Below are 12,123 nucleotides of genomic sequence, written 5' to 3'. Positions count from 1 at the left end.
CCAGGCCACTGAAGTGAACCTGACCAGCAACTTGCACTGTTTGAAATTATAAGAAAAACAAAGCGGATCCTAAGAAATTAATTTTCTCTGGAGCTCTCTGACCACAGCTGACAATTCTGCTGGTGCCACTGTAAACAACTTGTACATGCATTTTTGTCACATTCCAATTTATCAGTCAAGTCATTATACTCCCACTTAGTCTGTCCTGCCGTTGTACAGCTGTCCTGGGTTCAGCAGTAGCAGTCATTTTTCTTCTTCTTTGTAGCTGGTGCAGTGCTGTGTTTTTGACTTTTGGCCTGGGAACAGAGCTGATAACACTGATGTTTGTAGGTGTTTCTAAGTAATGTTTAGTCTGACCAAGGACTTTCTGAGTCTCATGCTCTGCCAGGGAGGAGGGGAAGCTGGGAGGAAGCAGACACAGGACACCTGACCCAAACTAGCCAAAGGGGTATTCCATACCACAGCAAGTCATGATCAGTATATAAACTGGGGGCAGTTATCCAGAAGGGTTAGATCACTGCTTGGGTTGGGCTGGGTATTGGTCAGCAGGTGGTAAGTGGTTGTATTCTCTTGCCTTGTTATTTCCCTTATCATTATTTTTGGTGGTAGCAGCAGTGATTTGTGTTATACCTTAGTTACTGGACTGCTCTTATCTAGCCCGTGGGAGTTACATTCTTTCAATTCTCCCGATCCCTCCAGGAGCTGGTGGGAGGAAGGGGGAGAGGAGAGAGAGACTGCGTGGCTGAGTTTAAGCCATGACAAGAGCTGTCTGCTGAAACACATAGACACATTTAAAGTAAAACTGTCAACATCACAAGAAGCATGTAAAAAGAACTATTCTTCTCATTCAAAAGGACTTCCAATATGGAGCAGGAAGATACCGCAAACTTGTATATTCTTTTACAAAAGCACAAGTTTTTGTATGAAGGGTAACTTTGACATATTTTAATTATGTGTCAATGTGAAAACCAGTATCTGGCCTTTTTCTTCATTTGTTTTCTACTCATAACAAGAAATACAAAGGGAAAAAAATGTTAGTCCCTTTGTTAAAAGAAAATTTAAAAAACAAGTAAATTGAACTTAATTTTTCCTTTCTCTTCTAGTTTTTATACCTACATTCCTCTCTAGTCAGAGACCAGCTTTTTCTCCCTCAGGCTGCCTCTTTCAAGCTCTGTAGCAACCGGAGAGCTGCAAAAGATATTCTGGATGCCACAGTCGGCCTGCCCAGCAGCACAGCCCCACTACTTTATAAAGCTCACTATTGTTTCAGCAGCACCAGGCATAGCTGGAGTATTTCTTCTGAGGGGGTGCTTGACTGCGCCAAGAACTGAAACGTGATTTCTCAAGCTTCACAAGAGATGCATAATGGTACCACTGTCCACAAGGTAAAACAAATGACTTCTTTAAAGAAGTTACAGTACTCAGGCACCATACACTTATGTTATTGGGATTTTCATTTGTTTTGTTTCTCCTACTGAACATTTCAGAGGAACTCATGTATAGTTGGCCAAGTTTTAAAAACAAGACCAAACAAACCAGGATGGAATGCCATTCAGTTGGTGACTTTATTCTGTTGAATACTCTGGCATTATCTGTTGTTTTTAAAAAAACTCATACAGCCTTTGCAGAGCATAAGGGTCTACAGGCACAGAGACCACTATTGGATCAAAGTCAGTACCAAACAGCAATACAACTGTCGGATCTAGGTACAAAACTAAGGACTAATTTGTTCTTCACAGGGAGAGTGAAGATATAACAGCAATTGATGTGTTTCTCCCATGTCCCTTGGCAAGGAGATTGAGGCATTGTGCCAGTTTGAGGCACTGTGCCAATAAAAGACATTTCCTACAACATTCTCTTACAGTAACGTATCATTAAAACAAGTGAATTGAGAGCCTTATCCATATCAGAGAAGATAAAAACCAGGAAAAGTGAGTAACATCCAAACCTAATATATAGGATTCCAAATCTGGTATGGAATAAATAAAAAAAAAAAAAAGAAAACCTGTGCTAAAACAGCCCAGCCCAATCTGCAGCCTTACCACCAGATCTAGGAAGAGCTTTGTGATAGGATTAGGCCAGAATTGCCAAACTTATTTACACAGCTCTGGCTGTATGTAACCGCCTCACACAGGAACAATCTGGCTGCAATCTCCTACTGTCACTATGTATTTCTTAGTAAGAATCAGAGATTCATCATCCAAGTCCGTAGGACAGTAACCAGGTGTCCCAGCAGCTACCCTGCCCCCCCCAACAAAGCTAATAAAATTCTGTTTCAAGCACCTACCCACATCACTTTCAGAAATTTTTCCCTCATCATACCATTCAAATTATCAACAAAACAAGCCTTAAAGAAAAACAAAGTAGGAAAATAAATGTTCGGAGCATCTGCTTGATGAAACAAATCCCTCAGAAAGTACAGATACAGAGGAATTAGGATGTTAGCTATTTCCCTGCAAACCCATGACAATGACTCACAGAATCAATTGTACCAAACAGACAATTGTTGGGAGAAAACGCAATCATCAATGAAACAAAAAAGCAGCGACAAAGCACACAAAGAAGGAGGCTGTGAGCTCATCACAACTCCCATTTGAAAGAGCTTCATGGCTGTAAACATCATGCAACTCAGTGTAACTGTACTGTAGGTTGACGAGAGATTTAACTTCTAATGTTTCGTAAACTCTAAACGTTAGACCACTAAGACACTCTTTTGGTGGAGGCTGTAGTTTTGACAGAAATGAGGGCTTAACACTTGCTGGAAAATGTGGTGACAAACATGAGCCTGTATCCTTAACACTCCTCTCCTTCCAGAAAAGCTGACATTTTAATGATTATTCATTGGGATAATGTTCTTATATAAAGCAAATTTTTGTAGCCTACTGAAATGCAAAACTCTGAAGAAATATACTGTGAAATCATCGCAAGGTACAAGTAACATCTAACTATGTAGACGCTGTCTCTTAATTAAACCTTCTTCTGGAATTAACAGGAATTACTACAGCCACCCACTTCTTTGCTGCCTTTACTCAGAACTCATTTTAAGCTCACCTCTTGCCCCAGATACTCTGCAAGTTCTAAGCACCTTATGGAAACCTGGGGGAAAACAGAAGCAAACCTAGGTCTAATGAGGCATCAGCAGAGAGCACTATGGCAGAATTTCAAACTGGAGAGAGTGGCATTTAACAGAACTGAAAACATTTTCCATTAAAAGCTTTGTGAATTGTAAAGCTTCTTAAATAGATTTTAACATTTAAAATATACCACTTACACTTAATAGCACAGTATATGAACAATGATTTTAAAAGTGTTTACCTCTATGGAATGTGTCACAGTGCTGATTATAAAAATTTGCCCACCACATGCAGCCCAAATGGTCTCCTCCATCACAAGCAGACTTCTAACAGGTAGAACCCCCAGTTTAACTATCTTCTGAGGTTCCGCGTTCCAAGTCCCATCTTCAATAAAAAAGAAGAACAAAGGTTATTCACAACAAAATGGTAATCTTTGTTTTAAAACAGTTTTGAAAACACTACCTCTGCAAACCTACCTACTGCTCAAACCTCTGCAAGCTGCCACTTCAAGCTACACTGCTCTTTATGTGTGTTTAATTTTAGCTTCCATGGCAAGTATGTACGGGTAATACAACATTAAAGGGAAGAAACAAAGCCAAACACTCATGTATTTGTTTCTTAACAGATTTTATCTGGATTAATTGATAAACAAGAAATCCACATTGCTGTTCTGTTTTCCTTTCCAGAGAAAATACAGCTGGAAAGCCATGGTTGATATAATTTCCCCCCACTCAGAAGGAGTTCACAACCAACCTATTTCAAGTTTCTAACTAGGACAGAATCATCTTTCATGTGAAAAGTAGTCAGCAAGATTTGTGCTGTAGGCTCTAACGAGCTCAGAGGACTCTCTAAAAGTACATGGATGGAATGAACTTCCTCCTGCTAGATTAAAACTTATTTTGCACCATATCTTCGCTTTTCCTGCCATCTCCCCCCAGCCCCCCACCCTCACTATAGCTCACACTGTTTTCTGTGGAGTGTATTTGGCAGATCCAAATTAAATTATGCATGAGTATGTGGTGCAATCAATTATTCAGAGACCTGATAAAACCTGCACACCATGTCTTACTGCTCTGGTCACTCTCACTTGACATTTCTTTGAGCAAGGATTAGCAGGTTATTTCTCTCCAAAATTTAGGAGCTAGCAACACAGGCTTCTTGACATAGTTGCAGCTATGTCTTTTATAGACACAGATTGACAGACTAAATATGTGAATAACAATTTTAATACTTTTAGTTTATTTCTATTGTAAGCACTCACTGACATAAGGTCTCAAAGGCTGCATTTCTATCCACTATACTTTAGTAATATCAAAATCTGTTGAAGTATCTGTTTTTTAAATTGAGATAAATATGTTAAAAGACCTTATATCCTCTCTTTAAAGCCTTCTACCCGCATAAGCTAAAGAAATTTTCCATCAACACTGGTTTCAACTCATTAACTGCTTACATTTTGATTGACGACACCAACATAAACACATCTTTAGTCAGGCACTGAAGTAAAAGGTTTTTTTTTATTCCCCCCCCCCGGTAACAACTGTATCTTTTATTATTTGCTTAGGCAAAGGGGTATGAAATTTCCTGCTTCACAATAACAGCAGAAACAAACGTAAGAAGCCTCAGTTCTGGAGCACTTCTCATTGCTTCTGCCATCTGCATGATACATCCTTCCCTTAGTCATTCTCAGGATGTGGCTCTTCTTTAAGCATCTTTGTAAAAATGACATTGAGTTTCAGGCTATCTAAATAATTTTCATGATTTTACTTTGCAAGTAAGAAGAGTGCTTCCAGTTATTAGCCTGAAACTCTCCCAGCAATCTCAAAGTCAGTCTGTGTTCTTCATGACTCATATGTACCATTAGTAATAAAGAAACTTCTGAAAAGTTTTCATTTGCTAGCAACCACATTATCCTCAAATTCTCAAGTGGAAGCTGCCCATACCCTACGAATGCTGTAACCACTGTAGGCAGTTCAGTGCAAAGCCTTCAGAGAGCAGAGCTGTGTGCATGTGTGTAGCATAACTTAACAAAGTCAGGATGACTGCAGAAGTTGTAAATGCAACCAGTACATAGCACCCTCGTTTCCTTTTTAGGATAAACCCAGCATAACTCTAGTACATTCTCATTGTATCTTCTGAAGGATAAAGATTCTTCTGAAAGATAAAGTTGTATTTTCACACTGAACACCACATTAATGTACAGAACAAAAAAAAAAAAAAAAACAACACATTAATGGAACTCAACAGCTCTCTTAAATACCTTCAAGCTATACATTAATCTATAAGATACAGTTGATACCAAAGTGACAGGTGAATAAGGATTCTCAGGATCCCAACTGTGGACTCAGACTTAAATTTTATTTAAATTTAATTTTGAGCATCTAATTTCTTTATTTTTATTTTTTAAATCTGGATCTTTGTGCCATTAATTTCCACGCAGCTCCTCAGATGGCTGAGCATTAGGCTGTTAATGTTGATCAAGTCTTATTTAAAAGTATTATCTAACATATGTAATAATTTTGTGTGAAAAGGAAAATTAGTAATGGTGCCAGGTGAATGTCGACTGCAAAATAAAAGTTCTAAAACAACACTGCAAGGTAAGAAGATGAGTTCAATATCACCAGTGTTATGAATGCTATCAGTGTTATGAATATTTGATTCAAAAAATACACGTATCAAAACTCATTTCACACAAATCCATTTTCCGTTGGTGCTGTTAGCAGAGCACTTAAATTAGCTTTCAGAGTTCAGTGGGATTGGACATATGAAAAGGGTGAGATAGAGATCTGTCTTTCCTGTCACCATAACTTCATGTGGAGAAACTGCAATCCCACTTGATATATCAGCTCTGGAAAAATGCAAAGATACCCAGACACCCTAGCCATGTGATAAAATTATTCTGTAATACTTTTTTATTTCTTCCTGCAAATGTTGCTGTCTTCCAGACCAGACAGCATCTGAGACAAATGAAGGGGGGGGGGGGGAGGGAAGCCAGGACAGACAGGGGGAGAACTCTCTAGTCTGGTAATTAGGGCAGTATTTAATGATGGGTCAGCTGTATTCTGGTCCCTGCCTCAGTGAAAGCTTAATTAAGTATACAAAGTGGAATGGCACCAGGAGGAGAAATTAAGCACTGTGTATCTCTCTCCTCTTATTTTGTGGCAGCCAGGGAAATCTCTTGAGATTGGGAAGCACAAGTACAAATCCTCTCAAGCAAGGCAGGGGATTAAGCCTGGTAATCCAACATACTTCAGTGAACACTTTAACCACAGCTGCTGACTAAAAGCAAGATCGTAATTTCATGTTGCTGACCAAGAATTTTATCACTCATCACCAAAACTGCTTAGCAAATATGTGTCTAGTTCACAAGTTGATCCAAGACTATATAAACCACACCTTTAAGAAAACATAATACTCTTCCATCTCTCTCTTCCACTCTCTGCAGACCCCATTCAATACCTGCCTGCAGAGACTTCATGTTCTATTTTGGCCATTTCATGTTATATGTCTGATACAAAGTTCATTGCTTCTAAAATCTAAGTGAAAAGAAGTATTATCTCTACTCTACTTGTGCAAACACCTGGAGGTGCAAGATACGCAAGCAGGCTCAACAACTGACACTGTATATGTGTTTAAAATTAGGTGCAGCACTTGCAAAAGATATGGGACAGCTTTGTTTGATGTTATAAATCTTTGGTTAGTTACAGATTTAAGAAAAAAGAAAAGAAGCAAGAAGAGCAGCTAAAACTTTTGCCAACAAAATCTCAAGGCATGCAATAGGACAAAGCCAGTGCAAGGAGCCAAGCAAAGTATTTTTGAAAAGAAGGAATTGAGTAAAAGAAAAATAAGCAATGGAGATGTATATAATGTGGCCCCTGGAGACCTGGCTGGAGAATACCTACAGGATAGCCCACAGAAGTGTGGCTTGTCTTAAATTCTGTGCAACTGATGCCTTATGTTCTGTAAATAAGCACAGTTTTTATGGTCATCATTGTTTCTAGAATGCTAAAAAGCCATAGACAATAAAGTCTTCTAAGCATATAGATACTGAATGAGATGCAATATGCAGCACATATATCCTATAACCAGAGGCTAGTCTGTATGTGGAAAAAAATCAGTAATCTGCACCCTGAAAAAATACAAGATTGAAGCCTGACACTGGTGGAAACAGGAAGGAAACAGTGGGAGAAGAGATAGGGGTTTTCCTTCTACTTTGTTAGGAAAGCTCATACAAGTAATAACAACACATAAAAATTACTTGCAAGTTTTAGTTGACCGAGATCTTAACCTGACCATGTCAAAGCAGGTAAGGACTCTTACTACAGATACACCAAATACATAGTACACAGGACATGACAATCTCAGGCAACTTCTATAACATGAATGTAACAGAATACAGGCATCTATATGAATTGTAGGTACAGCTATTTCCAGGAATGACAGGCATCTCCAAAATCTGAGAACAGGGTCAAATACAAAAACAATTCTAGGGGCTTCTAGAAATAAGATATCATAACTGCTGATATGTGGTTTTTAGATAAATACTTAAAACATGAGAACACAGTTTTTAACACTGTTCTGTCAATGCGCTAACAGATCTGTGTTATGCCATCATTTGTGATATCCTTTGCAAGTTCTAGCTCTCCAACAGTTACGTGCCATAGTTTATACTCCAGTGTTGAATAGTATCTTGCAATGCCTGTATTGGACATCAAAGTAAAGTACCTTATGCTCATAAAATATTTCTACGCCTTTAAAGAATAAGGACATTATTTCCATTAGTGCATTTTGTTATTAGTCTTGCGATTTTTATGAATTTTAGAAAATCAGTTATCCTTTTATTCATTTACATTTAAACAGATAGCAAAAGTTTTAACCAATGCTCATTTGCTCATTTTATGGGACAGAATGTTGACTATTTATCTTTCTGTGGTTTGCTTCCATAAAACTTAAGGGAAATATTATTTTACAATAATTTATTTAAGAGTTTACCATTATTTAGAATTTTTAATTAATATTTAGTATTCTAAATATTTGATGGTGCTCTGAAGTCTGATAATCGAATAAAATACAGTTTATCTGTCAAAATTTTTTTAAAGTTTGCAGTAGTTTTTTCTTTGCGGTTTCAATTGAGCTGAAACAAACATGCTTTTTTTGTTGGTAGTTCCCTCTCTTGCTTAGCAGTGCTATTGATGCTTTCAACAGGGCTGCCAATACAGCCCTGGGAACAGTGGTTGTTGGATAATTTGTGCAGTGGAGCACAAACATTTTTTCCATCACATGGCACATAACTCAGCACTGTTCAGGAGTAAGATGGTAGCTACAGAAGTAGAAAGTTTAGCACATTTGGAAGTACGACGAGACACTTGGGTCTGCTCTTCTAAACAAGGTGTAACCAGGAATTCCTGTGCTACACATGCATAGAGTAATTCTTTCCTACATATGCAAAAAGTCTTCATGTTAAACAGCTGACAGAGCTCTACCTAAAATTGTAAAGAGGGGTGGTGCTGGATGTTCCAGCATGAGAAACACAAATAAAACCAACAGAATTGTCAACATACTTCTGGTAACAAGTATTAGATGATACTGCTAACAGTGATTACACAGTCAAGACAACAGTATTTATTTCTTTTTCAATATCACTGCTGTAGTCCTCTCCCTAATGCCATTCCCTACTTTTCACAGCAATAGCTCTCACCTTGTCTACTTTAAGTGGTAGATCATGTGCCAGAACCACACTCTTCAGACATGCTGGAAAAGTGCATGGATCCACCCAAGCTCTGAAGATTGGTATCAGTATATGTGGTATTACATTCCACATATTCCTTCTTTTCCACATTGGTCAAAGTACACAATTGTCTTGCCAAATGGATCGAGGTATCTTGCTACTGAACTGACCTACTACCCCTTCACTGTTGTAACTGTTTCCCCCTTACTACTTAATTTCCTTTCAGTTTTGGTCCTTTTCCTTTTTTATTAATGCTCTGATGGAGACAGAGCCTCTCAAGGAAACCTGCTCCTGTGTTTGGTCACCTGCGCAGTGACAAAATGTTTCCAGATGTTCAGAATGAACCTCCTGTGTTTCAGATTGTGCCCATTGTTTCTGGTCCTGTTACTAGACATCACTGAAGACATCCTAGCTCCATCCTCTTTCCACCTTCCTTTCAGATATTTACGAACACCGACAAGATTCCTCTGATCTTTCTCTTCTCTATGCTGAACAGCCCCAGCTTTCTCAGCTTGTCATTACTGGAGAGTCCTCCGTACCCTTCATTGTTGGAATGGCCCTGTGCTAGACTCTCTCCAGTATATCCATGTCTCTTAACACTGAGAAGCCCCAAAATGGGACTCAACACCCCAAGTGCAGCTTCACCAGTGCAGAGCTAAGAGGAAGGATCACTGAGCACACGAAGCACTGTGAAGTTAATTCTGGGGGTGAATCTGCAAGGACTTGCTGTGGGTGCTCTACACACGAGTGAAAGGCTTCTCGTGCCAAAGACGTGCTGAAAGGATAGCTATTGCAATCAAAGCAACATGTCTTTTTTGTGCATCTGTTCTCTGATCTTAATTAAACTCTTTCTGAAGTTACCGCCATTTTAATTTTTGCCACAATCATTCTGAGTTTTTATTTTCTTTTTCCTGTTCCTCTCCATACTCTTTACAAGACTTTATGGAAAGGAAGTAGCTCTTCTATCAGCATACAGAAGGAAGGAAGCAGCTGGAACTGACTACAGAATATCAGGAACAATACACCTATATTATATAAAGATTGTGGTTTCCCTTTCCTAAGATACTGTTGTGAATGGAAGTCAAACAAGCACTGACCTTTTTTGCTATTACATCACTCAGAAAACACATCTGCTGGGCTGTCTGCTATCATCACAAAGGGGGTTTGTTATGTTTTTCAAACAAAACCAGTACAATTACTTTTTCCTTAACATCTTTTAAAAGTGCTTTGCCTGGAAATATTCCTAATAATTAGCCTGAGGCAAACATTAAATGCACAATATTTCAGACTGGTAACTGTGTAAGAGTTAATAGCAATGTAAACAAGTAGTATCAATGTAAACAAGTTCAAGTCAGAAACTTTACAACCAGCATCGCCATCACTCCTGTTGTATATAACAACATTTAATGCATTAGCTGTTTCACCATGCCTTAAACTAGTCTTCTTGCCCACATAAAGTTAAAGATTATTGAGCATAATTATTAGGGTTCCTATTTTTAGGATTAATATATTGGCTGACCTACATCCTAGTCTTTCTGCAAAATTTTCACAGGACTTTAATTTATATTCAAATATATATTCAGGCTTAAGTACTTTTTAACTGGTAAGAGGAAATCTAACTGTGCACCTTCAACTTCCCCACTAATACAGCATGTGTTCCTCAGTTTACTAGACATACTTCCTAGTTTCCATTTTAAATTACTTCAAGTCAAGACTTACTGCAGTCAGCACACTAGTGGCTGCTGATCTGACAGTCCTCTTGTGAAGAAAGTCAGAAGAAAGTGCCTGCTGTTTGCAAACAAGCCAGATATTCACATGCACTGAGCCATCTGAAAACAGGAGGAATTAGAGCTATTTGGGTACTGAACCTGAATGACAGAAGTCATGGGTCTTTGGCTACATACATGAAGGCATCATTGATCCACTACACTTTCTGCCCAGAGAGGAAGACACAAGGATCACAACTCTATTAGAGACTGCAAGGTGGACTTTCATCCTAGAAGAAAGATTATCCTTTTTCATACATGCAGGCCCACACAGGCTGCACAACCATTTTACCTGTGCATCCTATAGCATTTATACTTCTCAGGCTTCAAATAAAGAAGCCTTGTAACACAGTGACCATATTTCACATTGACTTCTAAGTCATCCTTTAATTTCCTTTATGCTGAGAGTCCAAAGCCCAAGTTGAAGGCCATGACTGGAAAGTAACTCCTCTGTAGAACAGAAGGTGACCCTCACGAATTGCACAAAGCTCTCTGGAGGCTGCATTCCCCCTTCCTCCTGTTTCTCCGCTTGGATTCCTTTGTTGGGTAAAATAGGTCAGTGCTCATAAAAACAGCCCTCCAGGGCTCACTGTCTCACATGACCACCACAGCCACCTCTAAGGAATATCAGCGTTAACACAGGAACAGCTGACGTGCACAACTTTCATGAAGCATGTAGAACTTAAATAACACAGACAGACCCAACTGTAAGGAAAGGCACTACAAGATGAGTCGGAAAAACATGAATGTTTATTTCCCATCTCAGAGCTTCAGCAATCCTGATATAGAGACTGCTGCAGTCTCTGAATACCTAGCTGCACAAAACTCCAGCGCATAACATAATTCAGTCTGGTTAACAGCTATGCCCCATGCTTAACATCCTCCATAGATATGCAACCCATGCACCCTTTCATACCTATACAGCCAAGGATGCCACTTGTGGTTTTAAAGTGGTCTTTTCTGGAAGAAGTTGAGTGACAGCAATTACAGTCTTCAAACAGCTTAAATATACCAATCCCTTTCAGACAGGATGACAGATTCACTTTACTACCCTATCCAAGCACAAAAACTGAAACATCAAAAATGATGTTACAAGAGTAGGATCAAGGCCTCACTCTGTGCCTCCAAAACAAAGAAACAGTTACTATACAGTGGTAAGAATAAATAAATTAAAAGGAACTGGTATTGTGCCACTCAAATACAACTGCACTGTTACAGGGCTGTCGTGGTTTAAACCCAGTCAGGTAACTTGTTCACTCACTCCCAGTGAGTGGTGCCGAGCTGACAACAATCGAGGTCCATGTCCCCCCCCCACCGGGGTTCTCCCCTTCCCCACTCCCAGAGGAACGGGGAGGAGGATCGAAAAAGTGCAACTCCCACAGGTTGAGACAAGAACAGTCCAGCAACCAATGTACACAAATCACCATCGCTACTATCAACTACAACAATGATAAGGGAAAATAACAAGGGAACAGAATACGATACCACCGGCCAAGAAAACGAGTTCCACCCGGAAGCCCCTGTCCTTCCGGGTAACTCCCAGTCACCCCCCACCCCG

At 39.2% G+C, this 12,123-nt stretch overlaps 1 protein-coding gene across 2 annotated transcripts in view; it reads right to left on the bottom strand.

Annotated features, from left to right (window-relative positions):
* ARHGEF10 (Rho guanine nucleotide exchange factor 10) overlaps positions 1-12,123 on the bottom strand; it is a 117,597-nt gene that overhangs the window by 13,100 nt on the left and 92,374 nt on the right. For both annotated transcript variants that reach the window (XM_057431698.1, XM_057431697.1), the window contains one exon: positions 3,316-3,458. In XM_057431698.1, the coding sequence (XP_057287681.1) occupies positions 3,316-3,458 (143 nt within the window). The remainder of the gene's footprint in view (positions 1-3,315; positions 3,459-12,123) is intronic.

The sequence above is a fragment of the Pezoporus wallicus genome, unplaced genomic scaffold (genome assembly GCF_028554395.1).
Source record: "Pezoporus wallicus isolate ANWC-B61680 ecotype Strahan unplaced genomic scaffold, APGP_CSIRO_Pwel_v1 contig_161, whole genome shotgun sequence".
NCBI classification, from domain to species: domain Eukaryota; kingdom Metazoa; phylum Chordata; class Aves; order Psittaciformes; family Psittacidae; genus Pezoporus; species Pezoporus wallicus.
The sequence above is the reverse complement of the archived record's forward strand: the minus strand, read 5'-3'. Positions and strand labels throughout refer to the sequence as shown.